This window comes from Oncorhynchus mykiss, chromosome 30, assembly GCF_013265735.2.
Source record: "Oncorhynchus mykiss isolate Arlee chromosome 30, USDA_OmykA_1.1, whole genome shotgun sequence".
Taxonomy (NCBI): domain Eukaryota; kingdom Metazoa; phylum Chordata; class Actinopteri; order Salmoniformes; family Salmonidae; genus Oncorhynchus; species Oncorhynchus mykiss.
Window position 1 is genome coordinate 8,662,764 of NC_050570.1, and position 20,207 is coordinate 8,682,970.

At 44.6% G+C, this 20,207-nt stretch overlaps 1 protein-coding gene across 1 annotated transcript in view; it reads right to left on the reverse strand.

The window, feature by feature from the left end:
* Positions 1 to 669: 669 nt before the first annotated feature.
* The window catches only part of LOC110521254 (very-long-chain 3-oxoacyl-CoA reductase-A), a 34,642-nt gene continuing 15,104 nt past the window's right edge, over positions 670 to 20,207 (reverse strand). The window contains exons 2-11 of the mRNA XM_021598702.2: positions 13,968 to 14,014; positions 12,710 to 12,785; positions 10,147 to 10,254; positions 8,755 to 8,819; positions 8,324 to 8,368; positions 7,617 to 7,651; positions 6,602 to 6,683; positions 6,157 to 6,222; positions 4,398 to 4,547; positions 670 to 2,327 (exon numbers count right to left, since the gene is read on the reverse strand). Of these exons, the coding sequence (XP_021454377.1) occupies positions 2,172 to 2,327; positions 4,398 to 4,547; positions 6,157 to 6,222; positions 6,602 to 6,683; positions 7,617 to 7,651; positions 8,324 to 8,368; positions 8,755 to 8,819; positions 10,147 to 10,254; positions 12,710 to 12,785; positions 13,968 to 14,014 (830 nt within the window). The 3' untranslated portion in view covers positions 670 to 2,171. The remainder of the gene's footprint in view (positions 2,328 to 4,397; positions 4,548 to 6,156; positions 6,223 to 6,601; positions 6,684 to 7,616; positions 7,652 to 8,323; positions 8,369 to 8,754; positions 8,820 to 10,146; positions 10,255 to 12,709; positions 12,786 to 13,967; positions 14,015 to 20,207) is intronic.

Sequence of the window (20,207 nt, forward strand, 5' to 3'; positions counted from 1 at the left end):
CACATGCAGACAGCTGTTGCTTAGTCTCTGGTCATTCCACATGCAGACAGCTGTTGCTTAGTCTCTGGTCATTCCACATGCAGACAGCTGTTGCCTAGTCTCTGGTCATTCCACATGCAGACAGCTGTTGCCTAGTCTCTGGTCATTCCACATGCAGACAGCTGTTGCTTAGTCTCTGGTCATTCCACATGCAGACAGCTGTTGCCTAGTCTCTGGTCATTCCACATGCAGACAGCTGTTGCCTAGTTTCTGGTCATTCTGCATGCAGACAGCTATTGCCTAGTCTCTGGTCATTCCACATGCAGACAGCTGTTGCCTAGTCTCTGGTCATTCCACATGCAGACAGCTGTTGCCTAGTCTCTGGTCATTCCACATGCAGACAGCTGTTGCCTAGTCTCTGGTCATTCCACATGCAGACAGCTGTTGGTTGTTGTTCTTGGAACTCTATGACAATGGTGGATTACCGGTTGTGACATCATAAAGTGATATAAGAGAGATAGTCTTGGCCCCAAAATCTTAGTAAAGATGGAGGCTGGGAGGGGGGGGGGGAAACACATTGGTTGTGCCCCCAAACAGTACACTGTTTCCTATAGTACACTACTTTTGAGTAGGGAACAGGGTGCCATTTGGAATGAATCTTACCACAAAGGAATACCGGAGAAAAGCATACGCCATGTTGTTATAAACTTTATTTTTTTTAAACACACAAGGAATATAAACTTAACATTTGAATCCCTTTTAAACAGCATAGTACATGTTCATTAATAATATCCAAAAATCCTACAAAAAGTTGGAGTGAAACTACAGAGCACATTGCACAGTATTTTTTAAAGTTATAAAATCATAGAAAAGTTCTGAATATTATACAGGTGCAAAGTAGCAGGAGTTCATGGCAATTCACTGCTCAACATCCCTGATCATGTAAAACTGGGGGCGTTTCACACTGAGAACTCTTCTAAAAAAGGCACCACGGTTGAAGTCTGAACAAGGCATACAGAGAGCCAAGGCCCTCACAGACCAAACCTCCATACAAACACAGTCAAACCCCCATACAAACACAGTCAGAAAGAGTTGTGCTCGTTGTACAAAGAGGCAATCTTGCACAATATAATACATACAATCTTTGGTATCTGCAATACAGTGTATGAGCTGTAAGCCAAAAGCGTGTACGGTCAGCTTTTCAACTATTATTGTCACTCGTTCAGAGCTCCATACAAGGACTTCAAATGTGCCAGAGTCCCTCTTGTTGGACCAAAACCAACATGAACTGGATGAGAAATGAGAGAAAAGAAAGTACTTTTGTTTCCCTCCATCAAATCCATAAAACAACCTTACAAGATTGCGGTTGGACAACTTAAAACCAGGAAACAAAACAAATCCACAAAAACAACCACACACAAAAAAAGCCAACAACTCAGCTAAAGTCAAGACAAGCTGAGGCTGGAGAGAGATCCTTACATGGGCTAAGGTCTGAAACGTGTACAAGCCATCAACTGACTATCCGGGTTCTTGATTCCTCCCTCTGGAAGCTCATTGGAAGGGGTTCGAGGAGTGGGACCTTTGAGCCTGTCCGCCAATGAGCTTAGAGAGGTGTTAAGGAAATTAGGAATCAAGGACAGGAGGGATTAAGATTATCACTTGTACACTTTTCAGCCACAGCGTATAAACACAACTTCGTAAAGTACCTGAAGATCTAGCTTGCTTTTACGTACATAAAAATATATTTGAGATTCTTATCACCAATTCATTTTTGTTTACATAGAAAAATAACTATTCCCTGTGCTGAGAACAAAGACATTTTCCTTTCATTTATTTTGTTCCTGCCACTGTGGCCAGTTACCACTTCATTCAGAGAGACTTGCTAAAGTTACATCAATATAGACTCCGTGACACACAAAAATAGTGAAAATTCAACAACATTATCTAATGCAGCGTTCCCCAACCCTCTAATCAGGCTTCCCCAGACGTTTCACATGGTTTTAACCCTAAAATGGCACACCTGACACCATTAGTCAACTAATGGAATCAGGTGTGCCAGTTTATGGCTAAAACTAAACAATGTGAAACGTCTGAGGGGGGGGGGGGGGCTGATCAAGACAGACAGTCCAGGGTAGTTGAATGGAAGTTCTATGGTCAGCTTCTAGTCTCCATTCGTTGCTATGGAGTAGGTTTTACTCGCTCTTCAGCCTGTCACTCTTCCCGTTGCTCTGGTTGGCCAGTTCCCTCAGCTTCCTCCTCTTCAGGTATCCGGTGCGTTGGGCTCGGTTCATCCTGGCCCCGAAGTAGATGACCAAGTTAATAGGCACCAGGACAGTGGTCAGCCAGCCCTGAAGACAACAGAGGACCAGGTTAATAGCCACCAGGACAGTGGTCAGCCAGCCCAGTGGCAAGAGGTTAGTTAGCACTCAGTGTGGACATACTATACAAAACATTAAGAACACATGCTCTTTCCATGACAGACTGACCAGGTGAATCCGGATGAAAGTTATGATTCCTTATTGATGTCACCTCTTAAATCTTCAAAAATCAGTGTAGATGAAGGGGAGGAGACGGGTTAAAGAAAGATTGTTAAGTCTTGAGACATGGATTGTGTGTGTGCGCCATTCAGAGGGTGAATAGGCAAGAGAAAAATATTGAAGTGTCTTTCAACGGGGTATGGTAGTAGGTGCCAGGCACACCGGTTTGAGTCCAGAACTGCAACGCTGCTGGGTTTTTCACGCTCAGTTTTCCCGTGTGTATCAATAAGGGTCCACCACCCAAAGAACATCCAGCCAACTTGACAACTGTGAGAAGCAGTGGAGTCAACATGGACCAGCATCCCTGTGGAACGCTTTCAACACCTTGTAGAGTCAACATGGACCAGCATCCCTGCGGAACGCTTTCGACACCCAATGAATTGAGACTGTTCTGAGGGCAAAAGGTGGAGGTGCAACTCAATAGAAGGTGTTTAATGTTTAGTACACTCAGTGCATTCGGAAAGTACTCAGACCCCTTGGCTTTTTCCACATTGTTAAGTTACAGCCTTATTCTAAAATGGATTAAATAGTTTCCCACCCCGCAATACCCCACAATGTCACAACTAAAAACGGGTTAGACAATTCTGTAAATGTATAATAAAAATAATTTTAAAAACACATTTACATAAGTATTCAGACACTTTATTCAGTACTTTGTTGAAGCACCTTTGGCAGCAATTACAGCCTTAAGTCTTCTTGGGTAGGACACGACAAGCTTGGCACACCTGTATTTGGGGAGTTTCTCACATTCTTCTCTGCAGATCCTCTCAAGCTCTGTCAGGTTGGATGGGGAGCGACACTGAACAGCTGTTTTCACATCTCTCCAGAGATGTTTGATTGGGTTCAAGTCCGGGCTCTGGCTGGGCCACTCAATGACGTTCAGATACTTGTCCCAAAGCCACTCCTGCGTCGTCTTGACTGTGTGCCATTGTCTTGTTGGAAGGTGACCCTTCATCCCAGTCTGAGGTCCTGAGCGGTCTGGAGCATCAAGGATCTCTGTACTTTTCTCCGGTCATCTTTGCCTCAATCCTGACTAGTCTCCCAGTCCCTGCCGCTGAAAAACATCCCCACAGCATAATGCTGCCACCCCCATGCTTCACCGTAGGGATGGTGCCAGGTTTCCTCCAGATGTGGCACTTGCCATTCAGGCCAAAGAGTTCAATCTTGGTTTCATTAGATAATCTTGTTTCTCATGGTCTGAGAGACCTTTAGGTGCCTTTTGGCAAACTCCAAGCGGGCTGTCATGGCCTTTTATTGAAGAGTGGCTTCTTGGTCACCTCCCTGACCAAGGCCCTTTTCCCCCAATTGCTCAGTTTGTCCGGGCGGCCAGCTCTAGGAAGAGTCTTGGTGGTTCCAAACTTCTTCCATTTAAGAATGGAGGCCACTGTGTTCTTGGGGACCTTCAATGCTGCAGATATATTTTGAAACCCTTCCTCAGATCTGTGCTTCAAAACAATCCTGTCTTGGAGCTCGATGGACAACTCCTTTGACCTCATAGCCTGGTTTTTGCTTTGACATGCACTGTCAACTGTGGGACCTTAACATAGACAGGTGTGTGCCTTTCCAAATCATGTCCAATCAATTGAATTTACCACAGGCGGACTCCAATAAAGTTGTAGAAACATCTCAAGGATGATCAATGAAAACAGGATGCACCTGAGCTCAATTTAAAGTCTCATAGCAAAGGGTCGGAATACTTCACGAATGCACTGTACACAGAGGGTGCATTCATTATTCAGTGACGTGAAGCAAAATACAACATGACAAACAGAAGAAAACGTACAGAAACTGGGAAGGACTACCTCGACTTGTCCAAAACGAAACGTACATTTTAAGGGAGATTTGGGGGGGGGGGGGGGGGGGGGGGGGGGGGGTCCGTACCATTACAGCGTGGGGGAAGTAGCCGTTGGTCTGGCCCTGCAGTCCGATGGTGTTCAGCTCAGCGGCCACATAGCGCTCAGGGGTGGGCTTGTCCAGGGTGGGCTTCTTGATACGGGTCATCTTGGTGGCCACAAAGAAGGGCAGTACACTCTAGAAAACAAAATATGCAAGAGAGAGAGAAAGTTTAGCTGAAAATTAAACAATGTATATACAGCAACAGTATCCACGTTAAAAACACGACTTGAGACCTGTTGAGTTAGTGTTTCCCAATCTGGGACCTGGGAACCCAAAGGGGTACACATTTAGAATAGTTGAATCAAGTGTATGAGTGCTAAGGCAAAAACAAAACAAACGTTGGGTCCTCAGGACCAGGATTAGATTGAGTTTTGTGGAACTGCAGGGCTGCACGGTGTAGCCATAGCTAGCTTTGTGGAACTGTACGGTGTACCCATAGCTAGCTTTGTGGAACTGTACGGTGTACCCATAGCTAGCTTTGTGGAACTGTACGGTGTAGCCATAGCTAGCTTTGTGGAACTGTACGGTGTAGCCATAGCTAGCTTTGTAGAACTGTACGGTGTAGCCATAGCTAGCTTTGTAGAACTGTACGGTGTAGCCATAGCTAGCTTTATGGAACTGTAAGGTGTAGCCATAGCTAGCTTTGTGGAACTGTAAGGTGTAGCCATAGCTAGCTTTGTGGAACTGTAAGGTGTAGCCATAGCTAGCTTTGTGGAACTGTACGGTGTATCCATAGCTAGCTTTGTGGAACTGTACGGTATATCCATAGCTAGCTTTGTGGAACTGTAAGGTGTAGCCATAGCTAGCTTTGTGGAACTGTAAGGTGTACCCATAGCTAGCTTTGTGGAACTGTAAGGTGTAGCCATAGCTAGCTTTGTGGAACTGTAAGGTGTAGCCTGTCGTGGAAATTTCCTCTATTTACCAAATCATGAGAGCAAACCACACACAAGTCAGAGTTAGTTATCACAAAGTCCATCTTTAATTATATGAGCTCTATCACAACCCTGTGACTCTCAGATCAATTCAGTGTCTATCAATGAATTCTCTGAGAGTCCCTTACACATTGCAACTGAGATCCTTTATAGCAAAGAGACACATAGCCAGACAGCATAGGCATAATTCATCGTTCAGCTTTGTCTCCTAAACTATGTTATTTTCTCAAACTCAGAACCATAAACCAATCCTCCATATCAACAGCCATATATCAAATCCATCCTATCTTGACAAGATCAGAGACACATTGACTGGCACACAGACATTGTGGAGCCAAGAGATACACGCTTGACGTCTCCCCTCTCTCCGGCCCAAGCAACTTAGTCTTGACATAGAACAGATACTGCAACCCCGCCACAGTATTATACAAACACATTCTGATGAGAAGTAACTTACAAACATATGATGAATATAAAACATCTTACCTATGTTACCAACTAATTCTGATTATTCTCCAACAAGCCATCGCTAGCTTTGTAGAACTGTAAGGTGTAGCCATAGCTAGCTTTGTGGAACTGACGGAGAATAAGTCCTACGGAAATAAGTAGCGAACAGGGTCATGTTTTGTATGCAAACGTTGTAGAACGTGGTGCAAACGTTGCCGATAGAAATTCCATGAATAGAGCTGATCCCTGATCCTATTCTACCTGCTAGAGAGGCATGTTTGCTTTACATAACACAATTGTACCTGAACGTTGCCCAACGTGGTGTCCTGCTGAAAGTGGCCCAGGTAAACAGGAAGAGTTCCTACCTGGACAATGATTCCCTTGGCCTTGTACTCCTCCTGAAGTCCACGAGAGAAGAAGTCCACAAAAGCCTAAAGGTACCAAGAGATATTATCATCATCATCATCATCATCATCATCATCTCAATTAGGATGTGACAAAATACATTTAAAAAAAAATAATACTTCAAATCAGTTAATGAACAGGTCCACTTACCAACCAAGAATTCACAAAATGGGACAAACACCCAATTGAGACTCTACATTCTGCAAAAAAACATATGTTTCCCCATGCCAATAAATCCCTTTGAATATGAGAGAGAGCGCCCCCTACTGAACTACAGCTGGAGAACCTAAAAGGTTTCGCTATATGTAACAAATCCTACTATGGAACAATTTATAAACACGTGTTGTATCTGTCGGTCTGCGGGTGGTGCAGGTCTGTATATAGAGGTCTATGAGTGGCCCTTGCCTTGGAAGAGGAGTATACAGTGAGGAGTGGGAAAGGGTACATGCCACTAGCAGAGGAGATGTTGAGGACCACACCTTTGGACCTGAAACACACAAAACAAAAAAAGGGGATGAGAGGACTTTCCTCTTGTTCTGCTATGGCGCGCTGGAAGGTGCCGTGGTCTGTTTTGTCAGAGTACAAGCAGACTAGTTCCACTGTAAACTGCCACACACAGTAATCAAAGTCACTGTGTGGGTTGCCATGGCAGTCGCTTGCTGACGTAGTTTGTGCCCCTGTTGCTGCAGTGATGTAGTGAAAATGGGGTTGGTTGGCCCCTCACCTTTCCATTGGCCCAGAGATCCCATGTGATTCGTCCGAGCCAATCCGAGGGCGCATTTGTGCGAATTGAAAAACAGCTGGTCAGAATGGGGAACAAAGAAAGAGGGCTAGAAAGAAGGAGGGGAGGCGCAGCTGGGTGGTGGGGGAGCTGGGAGAAGGGGAAGGCGCAGCTGGGTGGTGGGGGAGCTGGGAGAAGGGGAAGGCGTAGCCGCAGCTGGGAGAAGGAGCTGTGTTTTAGTGTATCCTCTGGATAACACCCTTGGTCTCCTGTTCTAAACATATCAAGCCTGTCTTCATATCATGGTCCTTCTAATAGAGCACATTTAGGCTTTTCTGATGTAGGTTCCAGCATTGGAATAGCCTGAGTGCCACAGCCCGTTTCTGCCCTCTTGCAAACTCTTTATGGATTTAGAGTGACAAGGAGTGGAATGATCGCTCAGACTAGTACTCACACCAGCATTAGAGGGAGGTGGGTGAAAAAAAAAATCAACCACTCAGGTTGACAAAGGATTTTATTTAGAATTTATAGTTTTATGGTGAAGCACCGCATTGTCATGACAAGAATTTGACTGAGACGTAAAACCCCATAAAGAACTGCCTCAGACTACCTAGTTTGGCACTAAGGCAAATTAGAACTGAATGTACGTTTCTTTATGAAATGTGGCAACAGCACTTCTGAAAAAGGAAACCAACTCACCTCTGAACCATTCTGGGCAGGACAAGACGGGTCATCTGAAGAGGCAAAGGTCAACTCCTGAGCAACAGGTCAACGATCTGACAGAACAGGTCAGGAATCAGTGGCTGCAGCATATACAGTACCATATCAATAAAACACGTGGGACACTACAGATCACACGTTATGCAAATTTCCAGACCAAATTGATTGGACAAGAAAGTTGTCTCAAAAAAAAACAAATACCGTCATTTAAAGTTATACAGGACCAGCGATGAACTTTAGATCCCACTACAGATTTACCCCAGTGGCATTATGGGAGATGTATGGCACACTGGTACATTTCAGCCACGTGAGAAGCAGGGCGAGAGAGAAAGAGAGAAGGGTAAGAAAAAAGGGTAAGAAGGGTAAGAAAGGGTAGTCTATGGGTGAACAATGACAGTTCTGTAGTTCACCGATGCTCTGGGAACCTGCAGGAGGCACAGCAGCAACAGTGAAGGAGGAGAGGAAAGAATGGGTGGGTGAAGAGGAAGAGAAAGATGGACGCCCGTCTACATGCCGTCTGTGCCAGTGATACCAGCGTGTCGTCAAGACGTCGTCTTACCACTGAAAACCCTGAACTTTGCCTCAGAGACAGAGTGCACAGCGTCACTGATAAAATATATACTAGATGATAAATCTATGGTATACATATACACTCAGAACTGCTCCAGAAACGAGAGAACTCTTACCTGGCAAACAGAGGTCATGTTGACATTGATCATGTTGGTGATGAACTAGAATGTAGAAGAAAAACATTAGTTTAAGTGTAAAAACTCCTCTCAAACTTTAATAATTTCAAACAGTTTTCAAAGTGGTTCTGAAGAGCCAAAACAGGTCCCAGTTGTGTACTACGTCATTAACTATGCGTTACCAATTTTGCAAATAGTGTGATATGTTACGAATTTGTTGTGCTTAAGATCCCAGATTGCATCTTTAAATCATTCCGAATGCAAACAGTCTTAGTTTATTTTCTACAGCTAAAGTAACGCTAGGAACCTTCTGGAACTCAACTGGTTTCAAAAGGTGTCAGTCCCCCTGAAGTAACTGATGGTGAGCCCATGCTTCACTCACAATTTAATTTTTTTTTTTATTATTATTATTATTTTTTATAAATACTCACGTTGTCCAGGTCAGGAATATGCAGGAAGTACTCAGGGTAGGGATAGGAGATTCCAACATTGTTCACTGTTGAATAATTGTTTTTATTTAAAAGCAGACGAGACCATAGTTATTGGCAATAAATAAATTTAAAACTGCCGCTGTTACACTTGAAAGCCACCAGGGGGCAGCAGGACCTTATGAGAGCAAGGTGTTCATAAAAAGTGCACACAACCACACCTTAAACTGGAAGAGCAAGCCAAGCAGCACATGTACTTATGGGCTCTGACACAAAGAACAATGGTCTTGTCTGAATGTGACAGTCACACAGCAAGAATGTGGACTGACGGAGAGTGACATCTGAAAACTAATCAACTCTGTAGGTACATCTTAAGGCATACTAGTAGGTGGTTCATTCTGAATGACCACACTGAGAATAGAGTAACACTTCTACTGTTTTAGATTTTTAGGGTCACAACTCCAGGACTGACTGCATCTTATTTTCTAAGGACACATGGTTAGCAGATGTTAATGGTCACATACACATGGTGAGCAGATGTTAATGGTCACATACACATGGTTAGCAGATGTTAATGGTCACATACACATGGTGAGCAGATGTTAATGGTCACATACACATGGTGAGCAGATGTTAATGGTCACATACACATGGTGAGCAGATGTTAATGGTCACATACACATGGTGAGCAGATGTTAATGGTCACATACACATGGTAAGCAGATGTTAATGGTCACATACACATGGTGAGCAAATGTTAATGCAAGTGTAGCGAAATGCTTGTGCTTCTAGTTCCCGACAATGCAGTAATAACCAATGAGTAATCTAACCTAACAATTCCAAAACTACTACCTTATACACACAAGTGTAAAGGGATAAAGAATATGTACATAAAGATATATGAATGAGTGATGGTACAGAACGGCATAGGCAAGATGCAGTAGATGTGTCGAGTACAGTATATACATATGAGATGAGTAATGTAGGGTATGTAAACATTATATTAAGTAGCATTAAGTAGCCGACAGTCCGTGGACCAACGGCTCGACAGTCCAGGGACCAGCGGCTCGACAGTCCAGGGACCAGCGGCTCGACAGTCCAGGGACCAGCGGCTCGACAGTCCAGGGACCAGCGGCATGTGTTGTTAAACAAGTGTAAACATGCATGCCACCATAGTATCAGTATGTGCTGCTGGGAAATGTTTTTAATTTTTTTTAAACTGACACGTTTACCTCGGTACAACAAAATGTGCAATGTCAAAAGTGTGTGCGCGCGAGTCGTTTATCGGTGTAGATTATGAGACCGATGTCAGTATGTGGTTTGTGAGGATGTTTTGTGAAACAGATGAGAACGTGGTGTGTTGAAGTTGTGGTACACAGAGCGAGGAACACCTACCCAACACTCCGATCTCCAGGCCTGCCAGTCCAGCTTCGATCTTGGGGTAGATATCCGACAGACCAAAGTCCACAGCGATGGTCTTGGTCTCCACCTTGTATTGCTCCTCTGTAAACAGTTGATGTTAACGGTGGGACATTAATACAATACTCCATTAATGATGAGCAGTACATATTGGAGGAGAGATTTATATGGTTGTCTGACTGTGTTTCAATGCTTTCCTTATCAGTTATAGTTTTAGTGCAGACAGGAGGCACCAAAGCTAACTTTGCGTTCTAATGTTATGTAGAGACAACCTGAAAAAAAAAAAAACACGCCCATCAAGTAGTCTCCACTTCCTATGGCCTACATACTCACACATTCATACGTTATCATCAGTCAGCCCATTCACTGACTGCACTAAGCACGTTCCATGTCCCATCCAACAGGAGATCGATCCCTCTTTCAACAACAAAAATTCCACAGATTTTTTTTTATTTATCATCAGTATGAAAATACACAACTTTACCGACTCAAACAGGAGTGGGCGATGTATACAAACCCCCCAAAAAAACGTTAAAAAACCCCCCTCCTTTCCCTCTTCTCCTTTAACACTCGCCGCAATTAGATTGTAGAATACTCATTTGTCTAATGTGCGCCCCGGTAAGATACGAGAGAAGAATTCAGGGGGATGTGCCAATCACAGAGAGGGATATTTCTGAACACAGCCAGGAGTCACCACTGCTGGATTAAGGGGTGACATTTTAGTACAAGCCTTGGACAGATACCCATACATGACCAAAAGTATGTGGACACGTGCTCGTCAAACATCTCATTCAAAAATCATGGGCATTAATATGGAGTTGGTCCCTCCTTTGCTGCTGTAACAGCCTCCATTCTTCTGGGAAGGTGTTCCACTAGATGTTGGAATATTGCTGCGGGGACTCGTTTCCACTTCAGTCACAAGAGCATTAGTGAGGTCGAGCACTGATGTTGGGCGATTAGGCCTGGCTTGCAGGCGGCGTTCCAATTCATCCCAAAGGTGTTCGATGGGGTTGAGGTCAGAGCTCTGTGCAGGCCAGTCAAGTTCTTCCACACCGATCGACAAACCATTTCTGTATGGACCTTGCTTTGTGCAGAGGCATTGTCATGATTGTAACTGGAAAGGGCCGTCTAGAATGTCATTGTATGCTGTAGCGTTAAGATTTCCCTTCACTGGAACTAAGGTGCCCGAACGATGGAAAAACAGCCGCAGACCATTGTTCCTCCTCCACCAAACTTTACAGTTGGCACTATGCAGTCGGGAAGGTAGTGTTCTCCTGGCATCCGCTAAACCCAGATTAGTCAGTCGGAATGCAAGATGGTGAAGTGTGATTCATTAATCCAGAGAATGCGTTTCCACTGATCCAGAGTCCAACGGCGGCGAGCTTTACACCAATTCCGCTTGGCATTGCACATGGTGATCTTAGGCTTTTGTGCGGTTGCTCAGCCATGGAAACCCATTTCATGAATCACCCGACGAACAATTATTGTGCCAATGTGGCTTCGAGGCAGTTTGGAACTCGGTAGTGAGTGTTGTAACGGAGGAGACTATTTTCTTTACGCGCTACAGCACTCACCGGTGACGTTTGGTAAGCTTGTTTGATCTATCACTTAGCAGGCTGAGCTGTTGTTGCTCCTAGACATTCTCACTTCACAATAACAGCACTTACAGTTGACCGGGGAAGATCTAGCAGGGCATCCTGATGGTGCCATGTTGAAAGTCACTGAACTCTTCAGTACGGGCCATTCCACTGCCGATGGTTGTGTATGGTGATTACATGGCTGTGTGCTCGATTCTATACATCTGTCAGCGATGGGTGTGGCTGAAACAGCTGAATCCACTCATTTGAAAGGGCGTCCACATACTTTTGGACACGTGGTGTACAACGCAGGCCTGCCCACGCAGACATCTTCATCTTCCCACACACCGTGCCCTCAACCTGACAGCTTTCCATGACAATCTGAAGGGATTCCAGGCTTCCACCTGAAGGGATTCCAGGCTTCCACCTGAAGGGATTCCAGGCGTCCACAGACAGGAGTGTGTATCCCCATGTTATATACAGTTCCTGTAATGATGTACAGGCTAGCCTTTAGTAAAGGCTGGGGAATCTTTTTAAACTGGCCCCCCATCTTACATGTCAGCAGACCTGGTGCACACACACACACACACACACTATACTCCAAATCAAATGTTCTTGGTTACATACACATGGTTAGCAGATGTTAATGCAAATATAGTGAAATGCTTGTGCTTCTAGTTCAGACAGTGCAGTAATATTTAACAATCACACACACCTAAAGGGATGGAATAAGAATATGTACATAAAATATATGGATGACCAAGCGACATAGGCAAGATGCAGGAGATGGTAAAATACAGTATTTACACATCTACATATATACACATGAGATGAGTAATGCAAGATATGTAAACATTATTAAAGTGACGTTATTAAAGTGAATATAGTGATCCACCCATTAGCATTGGGATGACTGCCAGACAGTCAGAAAGAGGTACACACACACACACACACACACTTACCAAGCTGCCTGGCAACGTCATCCAGCTTGTCCTGGGAGCGACTGATGAGCATCATGGCAAACCCTTTTCCAGCAAGCTGAGAAGGAGGGGCGAGAAGACGAGGTATACCTGAACACCACCACTCCAGTATACCTGAACACCGTCACACCAGTTACTGAACACCGCCACACCAGTTACCGAACACCGCCACACCAGTTACTGAACACCGCCACTCCAGTTACTGAACACCGCCACTCCAGTTACTGAACACCGCCACTCCAGTTACTGAACACCGCCACTCCAGTTACTGAACACCGCCACACCAGTTACTGAACACCGCCACACCAGTTACTGAACACCACCACTCCAGTTACTGAACACCACCACTCCAGTTACTGAACACCACCACTCCAGTTACTGAACACCACCACTCCAGTTACTGAACACCACCACTCCAGTTACTGAAGACCATACTGAACTTGAATGGGAGACTCAATAGGAATCAAGCTACACTGTTGCACGGGCCAACTACTACGTCTTGACTGGGAGAGAGAGACCTGTAGCACGGGCCAACCAACTACCACGTCTTGACTGGGAGAGAGAGAGCGGTTGCACGGGCCAACCAACTACCACGTCTTGACTGGGAGAGAGAGAGTGGTTGCACGGGCCGACCAACTACCACGTCTTGACTGGGAGAGAGAGACCTGTAGCACGGGCCGACTAACTACCACGTCTTGACTGGGAGAGAGAGAGCGGTTGCACGGGCCAACCAACTACCACGTCTTGACTGGGAGAGAGACCTGTAGCACGGGCCGACCAACTACCACGTCTTGACTAGGAGAGAGAGAGCGGTTGCACGGGCCGACCAACTACTACATCTTGACTGGGAGAGAGACCTGTAGCACGGGCCGACCAACTACCACGTCTTGACTGGGAGAGAGACCTGTAGCATGGGACGACCAACTACCACGTCTTGACTGGGAGAGAGACTTGTAGCATGGGACGACCAACTACTACATCTTGACTGGGAGAGAGACCTGTAGCACCGGCCGACCAACTACCACATCTTCACTGGGAGAGAGACCTGTAGCATGGGCCGACCAACTACTATGTCTGGGCTTTTACTACTACTCTAAAACACATGGCCCAATGACAAGGGTTCTCCAACTCAACACGGAACTCTGTGTGTGTGAGGAACTGAGTAGAAGCCTGGGAACCACTGCTCTTGTGTGTTTTTCTATGGAGGAAATGAAATAATGGGCCCATGCAGGAAACTCACCTTCTCTGCATAGACTTTCCCGATTCCGTCTGTGGCTCCCGTCACAACTGGAGATAAAAAAAGAGAAAATGGGGAGGAGAGGTCAGTACAGAGAGGTCAGTACAGAGAGGTCAGTACAGAGAGGTCAGTACAGAGAGGTCAGTACAGAGAGGTCGGTACAGAGAGGTCGGTACAGAGAGGTCGGTACAGAGAGGTCGGTACAGAGAGGCCGGTACAGAGAGGCCGGTACAGAGAGGCCGGTACAGAGAGGCCGGTACAGGTTCTCATAACATTTCAGCCTGGTGCCAAATCACTATACACCACACTTCAAACTGTATGGACTGCTAACATATAGTGGGGAATATATGACATAACCAATATATTGGGGGTCTAACATACTGAACAAAAATCAACACCACATGCAACTATTGCTACGATTTTACTGACTTAAAGGTCATATAATGATATCGGTCAAATGAACTGAATTAGTTAGGTCCTAATCTATGGATTTCACAAGACTGGGCAGGGGTGCAGCCTGGGAGGGCATAGGCCCACCCACTGGGGAGCCAGACCCAACCAGTCAGAGGTTTTCCCCACAAAAGGGCTTTATTACAGACAGAAATACGCCTCAGTTTCATCAGCCGTCCAGGTGGCTGGTCTCAGATGACCCCGTAGGTGAAGAAGCCGGATGTGGAGGTCCTGGGCTGGCATGGTTACATGTGGTCTGTGGTTGTGAGGCTGGTTGGACATACTACCAAATTCTCAAATTGTGTTGGAGGCGGCTTATGGCAGAGAAATGAACATTCAATTCTCTGGCAACCGCTCTGGTGGACATTCCTGCAGTCAGCATGCCAATTGCACACTCCCTTAAAAAGTTGAGACATCGGTGGCATTGTGTTGTGCAACAAAACTGCACATTAGTGGCCTTATTGTCTCCAGCACAACATTACCTGGGTAATGATCATGCTGTTTAATCAGCTTCTTGATATGCCACACCTGTTAGGTGGATGGATTATCTTGGCAAAGGAGAAATACTCACTAACAGGGATGTAAGCAAATTTGTGCACAACATTTTAGAGAAATAAGCATATGGAAAATGTCTGAAATCTTTTATTTCAGCTCATGAAACATGTGACCAACATGTTATATTTGTGTTCAGTATACATTAACATGAAGTGTCCTCATGCAATTCCTGTCAAGGCTTTCAAAAGAAACTCATTGCAGAGAAAATTCCTTTATCTTAGCTAAATTGTGACGCCATAATTTCTGGTCAGACTGCTTTTCGGATGATCAAAACAGCAACAGTGGAGCAACAGAGTTTCCACAGCACTGGAGCCTTCACAGCACTGGAGCCTTCACAGCACTGGAGCCTTCACAGCACTGGAGCCTTCACAGGTGACTGGATGGCAATCGGTTCAAATAGAACATCTGTGTCAACAGCAAATCAGTCAAGGAGACACACCCAACAACGTTATTAATCCACATGACAACGCACAAACGTGGAACTGAAAGAAAATAAACTAGTATAAATTCTACAACGTTATCAATAAGCTACGCTGACTCATTATAAAACGAGGCCTCTTGACAAATGGTCTTTACAGTTGGCTGAAGAGAAAGGTCTATTAAACAAGGCCTCTTGACAAATGGTCTTTACAGTTGGCTGAAGAGAAAGGTCTATTAAACAAGGCCTCTTGACAAATGGTCTTTACAGTTGGCTGAAGAGAAAGGTCTATTAAACAAGGCCTCTTGACAAATGGTCTTTACAGTTGGCTGAAGAGAAAGGTCTATTAAACAAGGCCTCTTGACAAATGGTCTTTACAGTTGGCTGAAGAGAAAGGTATATTAAACAAGGCCTCTTGACAAATGGTCTTTACAGTTGGCTGAAGAGAAAGGTCTATTAAACAAGGCCTCTTGACAAATGGTCTTTACAGTTGGCTGAAGAGAAAGGTCTATTAAACAAGGCCTCTTGACAAATGATCTTTACAGTTGGCTGAAGAGAAAGGTCTATTAAATGAGTGGTTATAACAAAGACTAAAGACAGCGGAGCCCAAGCAGGATAGATGGATGTACAAGGAGTCCGGACTGATGTTCTAGTGACATTCTCTGCTCTCCTTGTCAGGAGGGAGCACTGCTATTTTTAGACAGCTTCTGCCCTTCACCCCCTAGTCCCTGCCTGACTGATCAACACACACACACCTCTCGCTACCCAAAGCCATCAGATGCAGGATGTTCAGGGTGGGAAGTGGGTACCAATGCTTACCATCACCCCACCCCAAAACCATCATGCACCATGAGTAGCACTGTAGCAGAGGAACCAACCCACAGATGATGAAAGATTCATGCAGGCAGTAGCCATTATTATCTAGCACCAAGCTGGAGGGGGGGGGGGGGGGGTTGATGACGAACAAGAAGCACAAGAGGGAGGGAGAGCAGGGATCCTAGGGGTGGCTAAAAATAGAAAGAGAGCAGAATAATGAGAAGAGGGGGAGGGAAAGTGAACAAAAAAGGAGGGAGAGCGCAGCACAGAGTGAAAAGAGAAGCAGAGTCCCTGGCCATCTTAAGAATTAAAACACTCCTGGGCAGAAAAGCATCAATGGGCAACTTGACTGCATCACATCAGGTTGACAAAAAAGTCTGAGGGATGGAGAGGAGGAGGGTATTCACAAGATGGAGAGGAGGAGGGTATTCACAAGATGGAGAGGAGGAGGGTATTCACAAGATGGAGAGGAGGAGGGTATTCACAAGATGGAGAGGAGGAGGGTATTCACAAAATGGAGAGGAGGAGGGTATTCACAAGATGGAGAGGAGGAGGGTATTCACAAGATGGAGAGGAGGAGGGTATTCACAAGATGGAGAGGAGGAGGGTATTCACAAGATGGAGAGGAGGAGGGTATTCACAAGATGGAGTTAGAGAAAGAAACACTATGTTAACAGATCAGTCCATCCCTCTACAGGAAAAACAGACAGAGTGAGAGACAGAGAGAATTCAGGGCTCCCTGAAATGATGCAACGTATATTGATCCCATGTCTCAACGCATAGGGTGCAAAGCAGTGTGTGTGGAATTATGTTACATTTCAGATGTACTTTTATCACCTAAAATGGTGGACCGCGTTTGACCCGGGTCCAATAGAGTAGCAACTGCTAACGACTGCAACAAATACAAACTGGACAGTTTAATTTCAATCTCTTCCTTCAAAGACGCAAATCATGGAAACTCTTACTGTGGCTGCTTTGTGTGATGTATTGTTCTCTCTACCTTCTTGCCCTTTGCGCTGTTGTCTATGCCCAATAATGTTTGTACCCTGTGTTGCTACCATGCTGTGTTGTCATCTTAGGTCTCTTTCTGTTGTGTTGCTACCATGTTGTTGTTATGTTGTGTTGCTACCATGTTGTTGCTGTGTTGCTACCATGTTGTGTTGTCATGTGTTGCTACCATGTTGTTGTTATGTTGTGTTGCTACCATGTTGTTGTTATGTTGTGTTGCTACCATGTTGTTATGTTGCTACCATGTTGTTATGTTGCTACCATGTTGTTATGTTGCTACCATGTTGTGTTGTCATCTTAGGTCTCTTTATGTTGTGTTGTCTCTTGTCGTGATGTGTGTTTAGTCCTATATTTTTTATTAAATTCATTTTGTATTTTTTATCCCAGCCCCCGTCCCCGCATGAGGCCTTTTGGTAGGCTATCATTTTAAATAAAAATGTCTAGTTAAATTTGTAGTTAACTAGTTAAATAAAAGGTTAAATACATTTACAATATACCTAAGTAGCACACTAGAGGGAATAGGATCCATTTCAGACCCATTCATAAACTGCTATAGGGAATAGGATCCAGTTCAGACCCATTCATAAACTGCTATAGGGAATAGGATCCAGTTCAGACCCATTCATAAACTGCTATAGGGAATAGGGGCCATTTCAGACCCATTCATAAACTGCTAGAGGGAATAGGATCCAGTTCAGACCCATTCATAAACTGCTATAGGGAATAGGATCCAGTTCAGACCCATTCATAAACTGCTATAGGGAATAGGATCCAGTTCAGACCCATTCATAAACTGCTATAGGGAATAGGGGCCATTTCAGACCCATTCATAAACTGCTATAGGGAATAGGATCCAGTTCAGACCCATTCATAAACTGCTAGAGGGAATAGGATCCAGTTCAGACCCATTCATAAACTGCTATAGGGAATAGGATCCAGTTCAGACCCATTCATAAACTGCTATAGGGAATAGGGGCCATTTCAGACCCATTCATAAACTGCTATAGGGAATAGGATCCAGTTCAGACCCATTCATAAACTGCTATAGGGAATAGGATCCAGTTCAGACCCATTCATAAACTGCTATAGGGAATAGGATCCAGTTCAGACCCATTCATAAACTGCTATAGGGAATAGGATCCAGTTCAGACCCATTCATAAACTGCTAGAGGGAATAGGATCCAGTTCAGACCCATTCATAAACTGCTATAGGGAATAGGATCCAGTTCAGACCCATTCATAAACTGCTATAGGGAATAGGGGCCATTTCAGACCCATTCATAAACTGCTATAGGGAATAGGATCCAGTTCAGACCCATTCATAAACTGCTATAGGGAATAGGATCCAGTTCAGACCCATTCATAAACTGCTATAGGGAATAGGATCCATTTCAGACCCATTCATAAACTGCTATAGGGAATAGGATCCAGTTCAGACCCATTCATAAACTGCTATAGGGAATAGGATCCAGTTCAGACCCATTCATAAACTGCTATAGGGAATAGGATCCAGTTCAGACCCATTCATAAACTGCTATAGGGAATAGGATCCAGTTCAGACCCATTCATAAACTGCTATAGGGAATAGGATCCAGTTCAGACCCATTCATAAACTGCTAGAGGGAATAGGATCCAGTTCAGACCCATTCATAAACTGCTATAGGGAATAGGATCCAGTTCAGACCCATTCATAAACTGCTATAGGGAATAGGGGCCATTTCAGACCCATTCATAAACTGCTATAGGGAATAGGATCCAGTTCAGACCCATTCATAAACTGCTATAGGGAATAGGATCCATTTATAAACTGCTATAGGGAATAGGATCCATTTCAGACCCATTCATAAACTGCTATAGGGAATAGGATCCAGTTCAGACCCATTCATAAACTGCTATAGGGAATAGGATCCAGTTCAGACCCATTCATAAACTGCTATAGGGAATAGGATCCAGTTCAGACCCATTCATAAACTGCTATAGGGAATAGGATCCAGTTCAGACCCATTCATAAACTGCTAGAGGGAATAGGATCCAGTTCAGACCCATTCATAAACTGCTATAGGGAATAGGATCCAGTTCAGACCCATTCATAAACTGCTATAGGGAATAGGATCCAGTTCAGACCCATTCATAAACTGCTATAGGGAATAGGGGCCATTTCAGACCCATTCATAAACTGCTATAGGGAATAGGATCCAGTTCAGACCCATTCATAAACTGCTAGAGGGAATAGGGGCCATTTCAGACCCATTCATAGACTGCTAGAGGGAATAGGATCCAGTTCAGACCCATTCATAAACTGCTATAGGGAATAGGGGCCATTTCAGACCCATTCATAAACTGCTATAGGGAATAGGATCCAGTTCAGACCCATTCATAAACTGCTATAGGGAATAGGATCCATTTCAGACCCATTCATAAACTGCTAGAGGGAATAGGATCCAGTTCAGACCCATTCATAGACTGCTAGAGGGAATAGGATCCAGTTCAGACCCATTCATAAACTGCTATAGGGAATAGGATCCAGTTCAGACCCATGCATAAACTGCTATAGGGAATAGGATCCAGTTCAGACCCATTCATAAACTGCTATAGGGAATAGGATCCATTTCAGACCCATTCATAAACTGCTAGAGAGAATAGGATCCAGTTCAGACCCATTCATAAACTGCTAGAGGGAATAGGATCCAGTTCAGACCCATTCATAAACTGCTAGAGGGAATAGGATCCAGTTCAGACCCATTCATAAACTGCTAGAGGGAATAGGGGCCATTTCAGACCCATTCATAAACTGCTATAGGGAATAGGATCCAGTTCAGACCCATTCATAAACTGCTATAGGGAATAGGATCCAGTTCAGACCCATTCATAAACTGCTATAGGGAATAGGATCCATTTCAGACCCATTCATAAACTGCTAGAGGGAATAGGATCCAGTTCAGACCCATTCATAAACTGCTATAGGGAATAGGATCCAGTTCAGACCCATTCATAAA